Here is a 19700-nt window from a genome sequence, read left to right as displayed (position 1 = left end):
TCAATGGAAATATGTTATTTTCTATATTTGTAAATAAAACTTATATAGCGGTATGACAGCAATTTTATGACTTTTGTCTCCAATATTGATATATTTTAACTTTTTATAGTGAAATAAAGTATATGTAACTGAAACATAATGTAATGTCTCTGTGTCATTATCTACTGAACGAACTTTACATTACGACTCGGAAAAAAAGTGAAAATACATTTCAAGATAAGTATATTTTATTTAAATATACTTTTGTTACCCTTCAATTTCTCAAAAAGGATCAATCCTTGGCAGGGTGGAAACTTATGATTGATTTAAAACAACCAGCAAAGATTAGAGCTTCAAGTTGAATAGTGAAATAACAAATGTTAACAATTCTTGTTCGCATTGTCCTATTCCAAACATTAATTATGTACGAAAGAAATTTCGTTCCTAATTTGACAGTTGGTAGCTTTCAAAGCGTATTTAATAAGAAGGAAATATTCATTTGATTACTATTTTTATCTTAAAAGATCATGACAGTACATACGGTTTCCCCTTTTACGGAATGAGGATTACCATGGTAAATTTTTAAGTTGTGGTTATATATTACAACATAGTTTGTTCAAACTTTATACTCAGGGAATGAGTATCATACTATTTGTAGTAAGAATATATGGAAGATCAGGAAGAAATTTTAAATATGTTGCAGATTTTCTTAAATCATACTCATTCAATATGAAAAATGTATTTGAATCTGATTTGTTTTTCTGGTCTAGGTTTTCTGTCGATGTGAAATGGTTTTGTACATCAGAAATAATCTAAGAGCTTAAGTTAGATCAGTTTAAGGGATCGTTAAGTTCTTGTTTGAGACCGCAAATACCTTCAAAGTGCATGGTTATTGCTCTTATTCTTATTTATGACATTTCTGGTGCTCTTTACGGACCTAAAGTTGCTATGAAGGTAATTGTAGACCCCCAAATCTGTGAACTTTATCCAATACGATCATACCAATTCAGCTCCACGTTCAAAAAAGTACGGTGACCGTTAATTAATTAATTAATAATAACAATACACGGGTCGGCTGGTTGTGCGTATGGCGACCAACACGAAAAAGCTAACATCTGCAACATCGACTGGAATAAAACGTATAAGGCGCTATCTCATTTTTTTCAACGGCTTGTTAAAATTATCAAATCACCACAAATATTAGAAATCGTTATTTTTATGGATAATTCAGCCGTCTCTGAACTGATTTTGATCAAACAAAGATGATTTAAATTGCATGTTCTTTCAAACTTGACACTCAGTTTTTCATTATCTAACTACACAAACACGATTTTGTGTAGCGCTCTGTGCAACAAAACTCAACTATACCTTTTAAGTATATATAGGCCTTTATTGAATACTAGTTGCCTGGGAATACAATACGATTCTAAATGGCTACGTCAGTTACATATAAATGTATTATACAGTATGATAAGTAATATTGAGTCCAGTTGATGGTGCTTTAGATGCAACACGATGGCGCTTGAGTCGTTGTCACCTGCTAAGTCTTAGCCTTTGTTCATAAGTTTCAGGCTCTTGTAACTTCTAACCATGCGTTTGCACACTCGGCGTAATGTCGATTGCATTTTTACCTGCGCTGTACAAGCCTGTGAAGGCATGTCGCCCATACGCCAATAAATTAATTCAATTTTGCATGTACGTTTTTGTACGTTGTCTCTCTTACACTCTCACATGGATTGTCAAAGACCCCACCAGTCACCGACATAGCAGTCATGTCCAACTAAATTGACCTTTTGGCAGATTAGCCTTGTGCTTAACAGTAAGTTATCCAATAAAGTCTACAACTACTACTACTACTACTACTACTACTACTATATACTACTTCTTCTACTACTATACTACTTCTACTGCTACTACCAACTTAAAATAATGATTGTCCACCATTTTGATCAGATAACAGCATATCTAGTTAAGATGACAGCATTGAAATGCAAGGTCTTGACGATTACAGGCAACTGTTTGAAGTGTTGCAGCATGTAGCTATATATAGTCTCCACGTAAGGCTCTAAGGCCATAGACCATGAAACATCCTTGCCTGAACAACGTCAATATTTGTTTCTGACGTTATGATTATGTCGTTCATGATTGGATAGAGGTGGCAGGTTACTAATAGTAATACGAGATATTGGCGAAGGCATCTCTCAAGGCATCTTGAAGTGTTGGTGCTACGTCTCAACAACTCGGCTAGTCCGTGGGCGTTGCACGACACATTACGGTACATGTAAATCATTGCGAAAAAGCTAAGCGAGCAAATAAGACTATTGATAATTCATGATGCCGTCACAAAAATACTCGCTAAGATATTTAATTAACTACGAATTGGCCATGGAGTTAGAAGTTTAAACATGACGTGATTATTTCCCGATTATTGCTGATGTAAAAATTTCCATGGGGCTGCAGACCCCTATGGGCTCGTTTATTTTTGTGACAGTCATGAACAACAATCGCTGCAGAAATATTATGAATTATGGAAGCTCACATTTTCAACTTTCAAAAGTTACATTATTTCCATGGTGTCATGTGCTCCTAATTTCAATGTTCAGAGTAAGTGTTTCCAAGCGTCGGCGTAGGATATTTTCAATCAGCCTCGCGCGCACTTTCGAATAGTCATAAACAATGTTTAATCACAGAGAAACAGTGTTCCAACATCTTGTTCCGCTTTTATTTATTCCTGCACATCCAAACTTTTAAAAGAATCAACGGGCTCGACTGTCTGAATCTTCCTCCTTCGTCTGCAAAGTGAAAATAAAGAGAACATAAGCAATATTGTAAAATTACTCTTTAACACTGAAAATGTTCATTTAATCAAAGAAATCGACCCTTCTCCACATTTCTTTCAATAGACCAGTTCACTAACATATTCAAATTGTGTGCATATACTGTTTATAGAAAGCTGTTCTTGACAATCTGAAAGCTTGCTCGAGGCTTGCCCGAGACTTTCCCGACATAGCAACAACTAATGTATACGGACTGGATTTTAAGTTTTGCAGTTCATTAATTATTATAAAATGTGTTCAAGAATGTAGCCAATGAGAAGCGTCGAAATGGATCACGTGTGCATGCATTAATTTTCCCATATGCATGGGGAGTGCATATACGATAACCACTGTCAATTCTCGACTTTATACTCATATTGTAGACCCATCTTATAAAACAAATAATACATGTTTTTAGCTCGTGCATTAGTGATATGCACTGCACTTGTTTAAGTCACAATGAGACGGACAATAAACCCGAAAAAGGATCCTCGTTCATTATCCTGTTGTGGCTTACACTGCTTGCAGTGCATATTCACTAATGCACTCGCGAACATTTATTATTGTTATATTACAGGTTAATGGAATACCTCGTCACAAGGCCCCAGGAAAAAAATGAAAAAGTTAGTAAACCTGTCTGTTGTATCTATTAGTTTTTCATGCAAGACTGACAAACTGATGAAAACGGAGACATGGATTTCTAAAAGGAAGGGATAGTCATGATTAGAAAGAGACGTGCGCTATTCAAAACTAGAAGTGCCCCCTCTCCCCTTGGCTACGCCATTGTACTCTTACCTTCTATAAACAAGGACACTGGCGATGAGGAGGGCGATCAGTACCAGGCCGACCCCGGTAAGAATTCCCGGAAGATGACCCGGGGTTTTTCTCTGATCGCTTGAGCTTGCTGGGATCTCATCAACAATCTGATCCGGGGTATCCACTAGCCCTGCAGAGGGTAAGAAAAGCATATTAACATATGGGCAAACAGAGTCCAACCTTTTGAATGAAATTAGTTTGGTTGTGTTTATATAATATTTTATGTTATAATGATACATAATAATACATTACTTTGGACACATATTATACTAGGCTAAAAAGAGATGTTACTGTTTGCCTAATTGAGTGATGTATACATTATGATTCGATTCTGGGACAGGCTTTCTTCTAGGATATCCCAAATATCTACAACAATCACCTACTCTCTATAAGGGGTAGTATGAACAGCACTGGTCTACTGCTTTAGGATTGTCCCTGGAGTTTGAAATTCCATATCCGAGAGTAGTTTTACGGACAGGTTGTGATTCTCTCTTTCATCACCACCACCATCATCATCATAATAATAATAATCATCATCATCATCGTTTAGTGTCCGTTTTTCTCTCGCAGTGGAGTTGGACGTTTCAAACCCTTACGGACCTTATCCAAGCCTTCCGGTCTTCAGCATCCGCTTAGGTGATATAAGATCAGATGCCCTCATAAATTTCATAATTATCTGTTAGCATCTCCTTCCAGGTTTGGCGAGGTCTTCCACGGGGATGGGAAATTAGCAACCTGGATTTGTTTGTTTTCTGGAGCCAATTTTTTTTCTTCTCACCCTCCGACCACATGACCATAACATCTCAATCTACCCATCGGTATCTCATGTGAGATTTTGTCAATCCTACGGATTTGTGAATATCTCCATTCTTTTTTCTTTCATGTTTCGAAGTCTTGCACAACCATTTTGAGAAAAAAAAACACATTTACTGCAGTATTTTGTGCGAAACTTATTGCAACTAATAATTATAACACAAGGGAAATTCTACAAACGCCTTGTATATATCTGTAAAGCGCATTGAGAGGGCCTGCAGTCCTGAAATGCGCTATACCGTATAAGGACGAACTATTATTATTATCATTATTATTATTAACAAATACTACCTACAATGCGTCAACACCTTCATGTAAATGCATTAACAAGAGCATATATGACTTTTAAACATCTGTATCAGAATACTAACTTTGTTCTTGATGGTGTTGTCGATGAACCAACGTTTGAGCTGATACTTCATGAGACCATGGACCTTTTCCTGCTTCGTTTATAACACGAACCTAGATGAGAGGAATTAAACCATAGGAGGCTCTAAATGGTGTAGAGGTGATACCGTTGGGTAATTCAAAGTTGAATTTTTTTTTAAGATCATGACTCAACAAATATTTTTATTTTTCATGGGAAGAAGATCTCCTAATCATGGATAATGTTATCCCCGCCTCTCCCCCCCCCCCCCCCCCCAGGAAAAAAATTAATGATTATTTGCCAAAGTGATTAATGAAATTTCATGAATCTGTAGTTATTAATGAAGATTACGGTGATTTTCTTTCAATAATTTCTCAGAGATCTTTATATTAAATCTAAACCTTTGCTGTTTTTTCTGAATTATTGTGCATGGCTGCATGACATGTCATTTTCTTTTTCTTGGCGTGTTTGAGGTGATGTGGTCTATTGGATAGGTCGCCGGATTCTGGATCACATGGTTCGCGGTTCGAATCCCGCAACGGTACTAATGTCCTTTGGTAAGAAATTAATCTACATTTGCCACTGTTCACCCAGATGTTAAATGGGCATCCAGTAGGATGGCGTAAAAAGGATGGCGCCCTGCTGGAATACTCCCCAGGGAGCGGAACGTATATGCCCTATTATTTGGGGATGACCGGGGTAATGTAAAGTACTGAGAAACGTAGTATGAAGGGATTTACAAATACGACTATTATTAAGGAACGATTCTTTGGACTCAATGGACGTACCTGAATGGAGAAATTCGTTTTTTGCCATAGGTTTTTGATCGGGTACTCGATTTCCTTCTTATTGGAATCTACAGCGATGACTTTGCCCATTTTCTCTGGTCTTGGATATGTTCTTCTGTACAGTATTTCGTAACCCCTGATGTCCAGACATGGTTGGGTAAAGTTCAGGATGGACCATTGTAGGGTTACCGTTGAGGGCGTGACACCTGTAACTCTCACGTCTTTAGGAGCCGATACCACTGGGAATATGAAACATTATTAGAAAGGGGTTGATGAAAATGGAAAAACATCGACAGCGAAAACTCCCAACACATTCATATCTCATTATTAATTAAATCGTACATTCTTGATGTTTATCAAATAAAACCTTTAAAGCTTCACTAAATTCAAAAGTAATGTCATCTTACAACCGATGTATCTGTGTTAGAAGAAGAAGACGAAGAAGAAGAAGAAGAAGAAGAAGGTAAAGAAGAAGAAGGAGGAGAATAACAAATAAACAAAACCTATTATAACGTTTCCGTGCTCAATAGCTAGCGCTTTTAGACCGTATGCATGTAGATGCCATTTCGTATACCTTCATCTGTTGTTTTAGCGTGAACTTTGTCGCTAAGCTCGCTGTCTGAATCTTTGTTCGATGCTGCCATGTGGATGGCATACTCAGTGCACAATTCAAGGTCAGGGATGGTATATCGCGGTGGAGCATCGAAAGGGACGGCGACTTGTGTTTCGTTTTCCGGAGAATCTCTTTTGGAGTATGAGATAGTGAAGGCTTGGAATCCACTCTGACACCGGGCTTCGCTTACTGGTGGTTTCTAGACGAAGGTATGAGTTATTTATGAGGAAATTTACTGTTCAGTCATATCCATTGTTGCAACAAATTAAACTTTCAGTATTAATTGCAATGTTATTCAAAAAAAACTTTTGCCTGCATAATCCGGAAAACTAAACTAATCGAGTTTCAATTTGTATTGCCAAAGTGGTATGTGCTTTAATCAGATTGTTGGACATAATCAACGACATAACTGTATCTCTATACAGAATTCACAAAACGATTTGATTTTCTGACTCAAACAAAAAAATCTGGTCAACGAATAACTAATTTCAAGTAACAAATATTAACCAATACAATTAAAAGCGCTCAAAGCTACTAATACTTGTTTTCCTCCCAAGTTATACATATTCTATAAACTAGGGTTGACAGCGACTTCTGTTTTCATAAAAGAATCTTCCAGTATTTCCAAGGGACGATTATAAAAAGACTAACCTTCCATGACAATTCAATCTGATGCGATGAAGTCGAGACTATCGTCAAGTCGAAAGAACGGACGTTTGGACCTACAGAAAACGTAAGAGATACTCATAGCTTTCTAGTGATTCTTTAGGAACAGTAGGCACAGTCTACGAAAATGTCCTTTCCAGTCCCTGGCGAATAAGATGTGATTTGTTTACAGAACTATTGACAAATTAATGAAGCTTTTAAAGCATTTCGTCTATTCTGAAACACCTATGTGTCATCGTAGGTAATGACTACGTAAAGTATACACAGTAAGATTCTGGACTAACCTTTCCTTTATACTTCTTGCAAAATTTGGATTTAAATAAGTTTATTTAATGATTCATCGAGTTTACTTACGCTCGCAATGTGTCGACACTCGAATAGCCGGACCCGGTAAGCCGATCCCACCCGGTCCGACTCGTACTCCGGCTATGGCAAACTCGTAAGTCGTATCTGACCGCATTCCGGTAACTACCGCAGTAAGGTTCTGATCCGGAGCCACGCTTACCGCTTCCGTCCAATCGCCGGTGGATGTTGTGTTGTGGTAAACGACTATGTATTCGGTTAGTGGCGGTTCTCCCTCATCTACACCAGGCCGCCATGCATCCCATCTAACAGCGATCTCGTGCGTACCGATGTGTAGAACTTCAAGTGGCTTGGAAATGACGGGTAACTCTGGAAATAAAAACGAAGACTTTTATCAGAAGTCTCACTTGGTGGTATCAGACATACAACCTAATTAGAGTATCTTCGTATTCTCAAGAATAAATTACTTCCTATGAATCATAATTCAAGTTTACACATGCAGGGAACCTTATTTGTAATCAACTTCTTAACTTACAACAGTGTTTCCTTACCATACGTTCTTGACCACACTGCCAAAATGGCGGTCCGACTGTCCTCAGCCAGTGTACATGAAAACAACTCTCTTTTCTCGACTGCCGCTATGTCGAAGACAAAGATTGTCTCCGGGTCCGTAACCGTCCCGGTAACCGTCACGCTCCGGGACACGATACCCTTCCCGCTACTGCTCGATTTGCCCAAGTCACTCGTCAGGTAGACAGTATCAAAACGTGGAGACGGATTGCCAACGGCGTGGCACGTGACGTTGGAAGGTTGGCCAGGGTTCACCTTAGGGTTGCTGGTGAGTCGAGACACACCTGTTAATCGAGGTTGAAAATGTATATAAAAATGTCGATATGATCATGGGCTGCGCATTTGGCTGAATATGTCGTTTCCATAAATGCAGTTTTGCATCTTTGGTCATGTCCATTGTGCAAGACCCTGATAGTGATAGCTTTGATGCTCTCGGCAGATCTGCAAAATCTGCAAGAACGTCCATTTTGTTCATGCCTTGTGTATGCCAAGGTGGGAAGCAATATCGATGAACAGATATTGATGACTGTTACCCTTCCAAATTCCAATTCAAAGGCGACAAGGGTAATACCAAAACAATACAACAATCTAAGGTTTTTAATGCAGTTCTTGACAGTTTTGTAACCTACACGATATCCGTTAAATTGACGCCACTCTTTCAGATTGTCATAATAGTATACCTGCAACACCGTTATTGAAACTACGGCCACTCTTGCCACTCATGATGTTATACAAAAAAACAAAAGCCTAAACCCAGGTAATTCGTGTTGAAATCGTGCTTACCTCGTATACAATCTGGTGGTAACCAATTCTTCAGACACTTTCCATTGCAGCGTCCCATCTTAAGATCACAGGCATCTTTATCGCAGTGACACTCGTGAAAGCAGTTGAAGCCGTAAGATAACCCTTTACATGCTATATGTGGGTGAGATGAAAATAGAAATGTTCTCTTAAGGCTTGTTCAGATGTGGCATGGTAAACCGCTCCGGTTAAAAAAAAACCACCGTGTGTTTTGTTCTTCTTCGTGTAAATGAATGGCAACTGCGTGCATCAAAGGACTTGCACGTATTTACTTCAAGCTCTGTGTTTTAAGATACAGACATGAAGCGTCTTACACTATACGTCTTCATGACAAACGAAAATCCGCGGTTTTGTCTCTTCAAATCTGAACGAACCTTTGGGAAGGTAAGGTTGTGCCTTTAGTCTATTAGGGTTCACGTATTCACAAAGGAGGTTTGTCGACAAACCTAGGTTTATGGGCGTCATATATGACGCGTTTCGATGCGTTTCAGACCAAGGTTCAGACAAACCTTGGTCTAAAACGCGTAAAAACGCGTCATATGACGCACACAAACCTCCTTTGTGAATTGAGGCCTTTATGTCTGTACACGCGAAAGCTTGAAGCCTCGCATTAAACGGAAACTAACTCAAGTGGCTTATTAAGCGGTAAATTTATGAACCGCGTAAAAGCGACATTTTTTCAGACGATGTTAATGTGTTGAAAATGTTTAATATCTTTTATTGAAAACAATCATGTAGTTACGATTTAAAAAAAGCAGGATTTGTGACAGAACACTGCGTTTATTTGCTTATGTACAGTGACATTTTCGTCCTGGGCAAACATTGTTTTTTCCATTAGAAGTTGACATTTGGAAAACTTATTTCCCCAACGTAAACAATAAAAAGAATCTATCAAAAAGTGGGGGTGAACGGAAGAGGAAATGAGATTTTAAGGAGTTTAATTGCAGCATCGGGCTGCTTCCTACCTTGGCACTCGGGTGTTCCGTCGTAGGTGGCGTAATTTCTGGCACACAGTCGGTTTGAGCACGCCCCCGTTGCTTTGTGACACGGTGCATCGTTCAAACAGTGGCACTTCAAAGTGCAGTCTTCACCGTAATAATCTGCATCACAATCGTCGGGAACTTGAAACCCGAGGAAAGGGGGAAGATTGTTTCAAGATGAGAAGTTTGGCAGAATTGAATGTCAAATACATGACCAGTCGAACGACACATCAACTTGAATCATGAAACTCAGAAACCCATGAAACTACTTCCAAAACTTTGACAATCATGTTTATTTCATCGGTCGACATGTACGTGTTTGCACATGCATCCACTTTTAATGTTATACAAAAATACCCTACTTAGGAAAAGATTCAATTTACACTACAGCCTAACTGAGTGACGATCTCTCTATCAATACCACTTGTTTTTATTGGCCACTTTTTGTTCTTTTCTTTTTCCCTTGTGGGACTCATACAAAAAAGTTCCATAGTATAGCTGGTTATGAGTCATAATGATCAAACTTTTCTTCTTGAAAATGAAATGACCTAACTGAAACCGTGAATTTGATACCCTTAAACAGTGGTGGCTATTCTTACTTTGGCAGTTTTCACCAGACCATCCAGGCGAACATCCCAGTTGTAGTCCCAGACATTCCCCGGTGTAGATCCCGCACTCCCCCGAAGCACAGTGACATCGTTCGGTACACCCGGCTCCAAACTCACCGTCGAAACAAGCTTTAAACAGAAAAGTGCGGCAGCGGTGGGATAAATTTACTAATTTTCTTATTTTCTTTTGAAAAATGCGTTAATGTGATCACAAACTTTCATTTTCTTGACCGAGTTTATATCAATGACAGGATAATAGCCTAGTTATATGACTTTTGATTCAGCTCTGGCATTCTTCTTTGGATGATAGAAAAATACATCATACAATTTCATATGGTATGGAAAAAAGGATGAAGGAAATTTTGAGCTCGTCAATCATTTGAAATCTTTGGGTATCACATTTCTATCTATCTATTCTTGTCAAATTCAACTCACCAACCATACATGTGAGACCTTTCGAGCCGATATCACAGGAGCATCCAAAGGGATCAGGAAGGCAAAACAAAGCTCCGCGGCACTGCTGGCTTAGGTCGCTTTTGTACGAACATCTGAACTCGCAGTTGAGGCCAAAGCGATTTCCACCCCCTAGACGGCAAACTATAAGAGAGGATAATGTTTCTCTAATTCTATTTTGATTTTCAAAAAACATGCAAAGCTACACCCAAGTATAAACGTCGTTCAGCTAATGCTAGTGCAGGCGAGCCTGGTCAGATGACACCAACAAGGAACTACTAAATGGCATGATAAAGGAACGAACATTTTACCATGAAGTTCGTCGGTCCTGACGATGGAGGTGACGGCAAAAAATACACATATTCAAGCCATCACCAATTTATTTCAGATGTTGGACACACAAAATAAATATGTCCCCCCCCCCCCCTCCCTCCACCTAAGTTTAAATTACTAACTGTCTGACTATTCCAATGCATAGATTAAGCGCGCAAAGTGATGGCAACAAAATAAAAGGACCGTTTTCTTCCTCTTGCGTCTCATGACTGGCGATGTGGCCCTTCTCGCTTCCATTCCATTAAAAGTGGTTGCCAAATCTTTTTCGAATTTCTTGATGTTTTGCTTACTTGTAAGGCAGTTGGGTCCCATGAAGCCATTGGGACATATGCACATTCCCGATTTGTCGTCACAGACGCCGCCGTTGTAACATTTGTCGCACACACCCTCGCAATCTGGAGGGCCCCATCTGTTGGGCGGGCAAGCTGCAGGAGAATTTTACAAAATAGTAATTACAAGAGCATTTATTAAAGATTAAAAAATCTCATGCTTCGTTTGTTCGTTATCCAAGATTCATAAATTAATTCATATGAGGCCCTGTTGATCAGGTTTATTGGTAATTAACTACAGGATCTTGGGTCGTAATCAACAGGTTTTTTTTACTGTAAGGCACTTAATATAAGATGTTACCAAAAGCCTTCAACTGTGATTTTTGTAATGATCGAGATCACAAGTCAGAATCAAGAAATGGGTAACTATGTGGATTTATTATTACATAAAGAAAATATAGAGGTGATATGACGTCATTATTACATCATTTATTGTTATGAATATTCATTAATTAGGCCAACATTGCAGCCTATATCTAGTTTTACCAGTAGCACCCTGTTGTGACTATGACATTTTTTTACCGAGTTTGGACTGAAAAAGTGTCAAAATGCCTTGATCCAAGTTATCGTCATTTGTTGTTGACATTGATGTTCACAGCATTCACAATTATACATCGAAAGTCGAAAGTGTATCGTATAAAGATTAGCTAAGCTGAAACTGTTTAGAGTAGTGGGTATTGTGTTTCACTTATCTTAGCATACGTTTCGACCATCTTCCTAACTCTAGCTGTTTGAATGAATGCGTTTGTAGAAAAAAACACGCCAGGCTCACCTCTAACAATGAGTCTGAAGAAACCTCCCTGTGCCCGGTCGCGCTCCCTTTCATAGTACACCTCATAGATGCCCTCATCCTCGACAGTCACCGGTCCATCTATCAGGTAGGCTGTCCGGTTGTTCTGGCTCTTAACGGGCTCACTGCCGTTGAATCGCCAATGAGTGACTGACCCTGGCGTCTCGGACGGTCTTATGGCGGTCATCGCTATCTCAACATCGAGCTCCCCGACGTTGACGGTCCGGGTGAACGCGTCAGCGACGGGGACAAACTTGGCTGCACCAAGAAGAGAAGAAAGAGAAGATTTTGCTAGAAATCTGTTTTCTTTTATTGGCCTGTCTTATGGTAAGGCGTCGATTCGGAGAGCACTGGGTCAGACGCCCCTCCCTCCCCCTCCCCCCTAGAAAAAAAAATTATACAAACAAGTTTTGCATGATACGCATTTCATCGATGTGCGTGCACATTAGTGTTCCAGTCCTTCCTCTGCCTCCCCCCCCCCCCTCCCTTCCAAAAATTAGATTATTGTATCTTATTGTCTAAATGTATGTTTAATTACGTAATCAATATATTTATTTATTTATTTTACCCCCCCCCCCATCTCTTTTTCCCCCTCTGTTTATCGATTCTTTTTCATAAGCCTCTTATTTGGAATGATAAGCATTTATTACTCATGGTAAATGATACAAATTTTATAGTTTCAATATGTCAAATTTAATGGTGTTGTTTTAATAAAATATTTGCATCAGTATTGGTGTCTGCAATCATTTAAGGAAAACAAGTTGATATCTTACATAATTTAATATCTTACATCCCCAAGCAGTGGACCATCTTGGCACAGGCGCACAGAGTTTCCAAGCTATAGGTACTATTACCACTCGACTACCTCTACTGATTAAACTAAAGAACCCGACTAGGCGTAAATAGTCAAATTTGACTGAACGCCAAAAATGCAAGCAACAATTTACAGGGATCATCACCTTACCGTCGGACCGGATGAAGAAAGACAAGACGGGTGTCGGATCCCGGTCCACCTTGGATCCGCGACAGTAGAACACCCCATAAGCTTGGTCCCTCAATTTGCCTTTGAACCTGATGACCTTGACGGCAGCTTGCTTCTTGCTGTGCGACATCAATGACGGCAGTTCGGTTTCGTTTGATCGGGTAGAGATGTAGCGACCGAACTCGAGAGTCGCGTCCAAATCGACGGTGCTCCGGTAACACTGGTATTGGACGCGCGGATGCATATCCGAACTCCGGTAACCGACGGAGAAGCCAACCATATGGACAACTTCGCCTGTAAAGAAACAGATGAAAAATATGAAACTATGTCAAATTAAAGGAAGATTTTGCAAAATTGTAATGAAATGATTTCCAATGGTGGCATAGTCAGTAGCTGGCACCCCTTTCCCGTCCCGCAGTGGCAGGGTAGAAAGAGAGAGAGAGAGGATGAAAAGGGAGAGAAAGGGAAAGAAAGAAAGAGGGAGAGATAAAGACAAAATGAGAAAGGAAGGAAAGGAGAAGAAAATACCATTTCTGCTCTTAGTGCGTCTACAAATTTTCCATCTCTCTCTCTCTCTCTCTCTTTCTGTCTATCTTCTTTTTTCCTATCTCTTTCTCCGTTGCGATTGCTGATTGACCAACCAAAGGGTTTGATTTTGATTCCCAAATTTTGATTTTTCAACGCTTAGATAGCCCTCAACTCCTCCCCCCCCCCCCCCCCCTTTGGGCGGAAAGCAAAGAAAATATTTTTGAAAAAACCTCTCATAAGACAATAAACCTGTACATAATCATGCAAAACAAACTAGAAACGGAAATGTTGATAATAATCGAACTGCCTGTATCATGAGAAGAAAATAAGTTAGTTGAGAATATAACATGAAGTCGGGTAATGTGTTCCGGCATCCGGGGGCCGAGTGTTTTGTTATACCAAGGCGTTAACTCCTACCACCGTCACACCAACGAGCCCAACTCCAGACCGACAACACAACCGTGGCCAAGAATCGGTAAGTGTGCAGTCGGTGTAGCCGGTTTAGCGGTGTGACTGAGGTATGAACGACAAGTGAACCCATTGGGACCGAATAGATCGGTTCACTAACCGGTTCACTGTATGTATACTTTTAAAACAAATGATGCTTTTGACAACCTGAAAGCTTGCCCGACATAGCAACACGTACATGTATGCAGAGTGGATTTCCAGTAAAGTGGTCATTCATTAAATAACACAGATTAATGGAATCACTTGTCACCTTTACAGGTTCCCAGGTAAGAAACATCCATACATTTGAATATGTTAGTAAGCCGGTCTATTGACCATAGCCCTCTGACCGCCATTACCCGCTTTTTTGAAGAAAAAAACTCCTTCGCTAAACTTTTCATAGTTCATGAAGTTTTTAGCGGTTTTCAAACATCTTGCACCCCTCCCTCTCGGTACGATCACTAGGGATCTGTCTCTGCCGTTAAAGGGCTCCTGTAACTTTGTCCAAGATTTTGAAACAAAATCCTGGATTTAGCTCATGCTGTAATGATAATCATAAACCTTCAGGTCAGTCAGGACTCAGGAACCCCGTGACTTTTACAAGCCGATCGCCTGTCTGATTATCAGGATATTTATGATTGGAAATCAAAACCACATTTTGCATTTGCCAAACGGTTTCCATAACACTACAGTCTATTGGGGAAAACGAGTATGGTAAAACTGGTCACTCAAAGATTTTTACTTTTTAAGGCACTTCTTGATCATTTTGAAGCGCAATATTTTTAAGGCTTCAATATTACACCATATTACGGACACTGATAACACGTAGGGCCATGTATCTCAGATTTAACATTGTTAAACGATGCCTTTAAAAGTTGTTAGTTATGCTATATTCTTAAAGCAATATTTTCTTTGATTAAGAACGTGCTTAACGAAACAAATATTTCCACCATTTCCATCGAACTCAGGCATTTGTGTCCAAGAAATTGAATTTGTATCAAAATCTTGTTCTTCGTGGCTCGTATATTAATTGCCATGGCAACCATACTCCGATTCATATCATAAGGAACCACGTGTCCTCTCATGCCAACCATCATACAAATTTCTCTATATTACGCATAAACGCATATGATGAATGCTGAATGATGAAAGAGCGTCGCCCCTTCGAATGATACTTGGCCTTCAGCCATGCTCTATGGATTCCAGTGCCAAGTCGGACAATCAAGGAGATGTGTATGTGGAACGACATAAAAGATAACATTATTTTGTCAAGACATATCGGGATTGAAGTTTGAATTCCCTTTCGAGTTTAAGCAAGACAATCCATTTCCCTTGTCATTTATCGTATCGTTAGAAGTACAAAGTGGCGTAGCATCGGGAGCACATGGGCTTCAGTGCCCCCAAATTAAATTGAAAAAGGGAAGCTAGAGAGGCGGGGAGAGGTTTGAAACCAAGTTGAGGTAAAGACAACTGCTAGATCTCTATTAATACATTGCATCTCTCATTCAATCCTTGTAATTCAACTTTAGTGGCCTGAATATTGTAAACCCCGCCCCTGCCCCTCCCATGCCACGGCGGCATTCACGCTGCGCCTCTGTATGCATTATGTGGGTGTCAACGCACGAACATTGTCACTTATTGGGGGAAGCACCTTATCTGAACGCACATACACAAATGATTCCGATGTATATAGGAAGTGTCTGATCTAATTTCGGTAACATGCAGAAATGTTGGGAAACCTCTTATTTACGTACATAGTGACATGAGTGTTTAAAGTGTAAGAAACATATTAAAATAACTGCAGCTGTTCTGTAATTCTCTTTTTCTTTCAGATGGAAGGAAAAGGTTAGCGTTAACGAAAATGTAAAATAGAAAAGTTGGTAAATGTTGTACTCAGATTTTCTGAATAAAATAGAAATGTTTTGAACATACTGGAGAAAACCTTTGGGTAAAGTGATGTATATATAGATCATGGTTTGTAGTACGTCTTACAACACGATGCGTTTCGAGTACAGGTGGTACTTGTGTCAAATTAAAACTTTTTAAATGTATACAATTGTAGGTTTTTCATCTTTCTTTGGTTATTTTTCATGAAGTTTTTTTTGACCGACGGAGTGCTTATTCTAGAGAGTCATTGTTAAAGAAGATGATTTAATAAAGTAAAATCATAACACATTACCATGATGTGTTCAGGAAGTGGCTCAACGCCCCGCCCCATGATGATGAAGAAGAGGCAAATGATGACAATTGTGATAATGACGATAATTATAATTATGATGATGATGTAGTAGTTGTGGTGGTGATAGCGGTAGTAATGGTAGTGAAGATGATTCATAGTCATGATGGAGATGGTGTTACGGATGAGGACAAGAGGACGGTCATGATGATGTTGATGATGATGATGATGATGATGATGATAAAGATGATAGGATGATGATAAAGATGATGATGATGGTGATGATGATGATGATGATGATGATGTTGATGACGACGATGACGACGACGAAATGTATGGTAATGAATATGACGGATGTGACCATGGTGATGGTCATAGTGGATACGATGATGATAATGATGATGATGATGATGATGATGATGATGATGATGATGATGATGATGTTGGTGGTGGTGGTGGTGTTGGTGATGATAATGATGATGATGATGATGACGATTATGATTATAATAAAGATTATGATGATGTTTATGATGGTGTTATAATGATGATAATGTGGATAGTTCAACCTTACTACCCCCAAAAGTTATACAGTCAAACCTGTCTACAGTGACCGCCCAAGGGAAACAACGAATGGGCTTGTTGTAGACAGGTGGTCTTTGTAGACAGGTTCCTTTAGTACATGTTTCGATGAGAACCCAATTTAAAGGGAAACTAAAAATGTGCTTGTTGTAGACAGGTGGTCTTTGTAGACAGGTGGTCACTAAAGCAGGTTTGAATGTATTATGTAGGCAATATGGTTCAGTAACTGTTGTTGTGCTCATGCAGGGAGGTCCTAGGTTCGAGACCAAGTCAATGCCTCGATAGAGCCTTCTGATAAAACATCGAATTATCCCTAAGTACACCCCCTCCTTATGGAACCTAAGTCCCTAGGTCCCTTTATAGATTGTAACCTAGAAACTCCCGGTTGCTTTCTTAGCAGTCAAGTCATAAATGTAATAATAAACAATAAATTCATCAGACAAATGAAAAGTAATAACAGTTACCAAACACTTACCACGGGCAAATAACCCCTCCTGGGCGATAACGAATATTAAAACGATGATTAGAAGCGCAAACTGCAACATTTTTGTTAATCTATTCCAAACCGAAACTTCAATGTATGAAATCCTGATTTAAGCGTTGGCTCACTGTCATAGTGTAATGTTCCGTTCTGCATTCCGTGGAATCCAATTGAAAATGGAACTCGAAATAAAAACGCTTGGATTCCAAATAAGAGATTCAGCGAACGGGAAGGGCGTGGGAAGAAAACCAAAAATGCAATTAAGGAAAGAAAGTTGAATCAATTTCCCAAGTAATGGAGAGAAAGCAGAGAATTATGGAATTTTCGATTCAGTAAACAGTTCACTATGCGAAGATAGAAACACAACCAAGCAATCAACAACCACGTGACGGGCTTTCTGGTCGGGATGATGAAACCACATTTCTTAATAATTTTATAGACGATTAGAAAAAACAATTCGGGCACGAACCCGTCAAATTAGTGGTGTTGGCCAAACCATAAGAAGATACAATTTCATCAAGGCGAAGACGATGAAATCAACTGAAGGCTTGCTCTCTCGCAAAATGTCACACCTTACAACTGTGCCAAGGAGCTCCAATCTGGTTGTAACGTTCGATTGATACAGTTGTGCTACTTTTCCACAAATCGTGTAGCTGATTGGCGAAAACTGTCCACTTAGGGTGTGTTTCTTGGTGTACTCGCCCAGCTCTATCCAATCTAGGTATGACTACTCATAACCTTTCACGGTCACATGATCACGCATAGTGAGTAGTCGTCCGTTTTTGTGACATTTGTGTTGTTGTTGTTATTGTTTTTGTTTTACACAATCTTAAAAGCCAATGAAATCACCTCGCGGTGTTGATTACAGAGATAATCCTTTTTTCACGTTGGTGATAATGGAGTCATGTAAATAACAACAGAATCCTGGAATGGACAAAAAATTAAATAAATTAAATAACATTAATTAATTAATGAAGATGGTGCACATCGCAAACCTCAAAATCTGTTTGGAGAAAGCGATCGCAAAGACTTTCAAGAAATCTACTTGATTACCCGCTAATATTAAAAGAACGTAAGTATTACATAATGTAGGTAATAGAGGTGTCATGGTCGAGTTTGCTACATCGCCGGACTGTCGATCCCAAGGTCCGCGGTTCGAGTCCCGCCGCGGCACTGATGTCCTTTGGCAAGACATTGATCTACATTTGCCACACTCAACCCTGGTGATGTAAATGGGTACCTGGCAGGAATGTATTCCTTGAAACGCAGCGCGCCTAAAGCCAGGGTAATTATGCTGCATTATTGTAGAGCGATAAGTAATGTTAGGCGCTATATAAGCAAATATGATTATAGATGATGAACTAAATTTGCCCTTGAGTTGGTTTATAATGTGTTGGAGAGATTACTGAGGGACGGAAATGTGCACATTCAACCTATTACTAAATCATATTACTTAATGATGGGTTACTAATCGATTCTGACTCACCAAATCTTCGACTAGAAGCCCGTATCTTAAATTGACGTAGCGTGGTTCCACCCATTGAGGCCGGTTACTGGGTTCAGAAGGGGGCGGTCGTTTTTGATGAAGAAAAAAAAATCCAAATTGACTTTATTTTAACGAAGCAAGAGTTTATGGTAAAAATGTGGGATGGGTTCCTGTCATCTTCTTTCTTTTCTTTTTTCCTTTTTTTTTTTAACCCCCTCTGTCTTTCCTTTTCTCTCCATTTCACTGCCCCCCCCCCCCACCGTTTCTTGATTGAGTAGCTACTGTCGTAGACCTTACATTACTGAAAGATCGGCTGATCGAGGCAGACTTGATTGACAACCAATCATGGATGTAAGCAATATTCCTGTTACTATTACAATAATTGACAGAAATTCCTTGGAGAGTCAATGGTGTGTTCAGCTTAGTATATGGTAATGAGGTGTTAAATCTGTCTGGGTATGACGTTACACGAGACCCATAGGGGGTAAGGTACAGGCGGTCATATTGCAATCAAACCCAAGGCTTGCCAGCCGCCCATGCAGAGGATATTAAAGCCCCACTGCACTACTTATAGCTAATTGCGCCCTCTATATAGCAAACGATGCCTAATCGGTGACCATCGGTCCCCCATGATCCCCTTTTCTTATGTTAATTGTGAGCTGATTTGATGAGATAACCACCTGTCGGTGATCATGCAGGGAGGTCTAATCCCCTGGCCAAACTTTCTCCGCCGATATTTCCTAATAATGACAGAGTTTCCAACTTTAACTCTAAACCCAAATATAAACCTATCCCTAAACCTGAATCCTACCAAAACCCAAGTCAGAATCCTTGACGAAAAGTCCCCCGAGTAATGTCACCATACCTTACACATGGAACACTACTTCGAACCATTTTCTGTGATCATTTGCCTTTTCCTTTGAATAGATTCATTTTCATTTGATTTGATGATTGAAGAGTAGGAGTCAGTATTCCTTAATATATCTTTAATTCGAT

General features: G+C 39.5%; 1 protein-coding gene and 1 long non-coding RNA gene across 2 annotated transcripts; both read right to left on the bottom strand.

Moving 5' to 3' along the window:
• Window positions 1-1847: 1847 nt before the first annotated feature.
• On the bottom strand, window positions 1848-4896 carry LOC100891587. The gene is made up of 3 exons (XR_004066059.1): window positions 4796-4896; window positions 3591-3741; window positions 1848-2771 (listed from the first exon to the last, which is right to left on the bottom strand). It is a non-coding gene; the product is annotated as an uncharacterized LOC100891587 (long non-coding RNA).
• Window positions 4897-5377: 481 nt separating this feature from the next.
• LOC115918208 lies at window positions 5378-6680 on the bottom strand. Its single transcript, XM_030995864.1, has 3 exons — window positions 6154-6680; window positions 5580-5818; window positions 5378-5503 (listed from the first exon to the last, which is right to left on the bottom strand). Exons 1-3 carry the CDS (start codon window positions 6221-6223, stop codon window positions 5378-5380), a joined length of 435 nt encoding a protein of 144 aa, XP_030851724.1. The 5' UTR covers window positions 6224-6680.
• Between the last annotated feature and the right edge of the window lie 13020 nt (window positions 6681-19700).

This window comes from Strongylocentrotus purpuratus, unplaced genomic scaffold, assembly GCF_000002235.5.
Source record: "Strongylocentrotus purpuratus isolate Spur 01 unplaced genomic scaffold, Spur_5.0 spur5_scaffold_3, whole genome shotgun sequence".
Taxonomy (NCBI): domain Eukaryota; kingdom Metazoa; phylum Echinodermata; class Echinoidea; order Camarodonta; family Strongylocentrotidae; genus Strongylocentrotus; species Strongylocentrotus purpuratus.
This window is presented reverse-complemented; position numbering and strand designations above follow the sequence as displayed.

Coding starts and splice junctions, on each gene's coding strand:
- LOC115918208 (XM_030995864.1), bottom strand. CDS start 6,223: ATGGCAGCATCGAACAAAGATTCAGACAGCGAGCTTAGCGACAAAGTT. Junction 5,819..6,153: donor CGCTAAAACAACAGATGAAG/GTATACGAAATG, acceptor TCATATTCCCAG/TGGTATCGGCTCCTAAAGAC. Junction 5,504..5,579: donor AAACGAATTTCTCCATTCAG/GTACGTCCATTG, acceptor TACGTTTCTCAG/TACTTTACATTACCCCGGTC.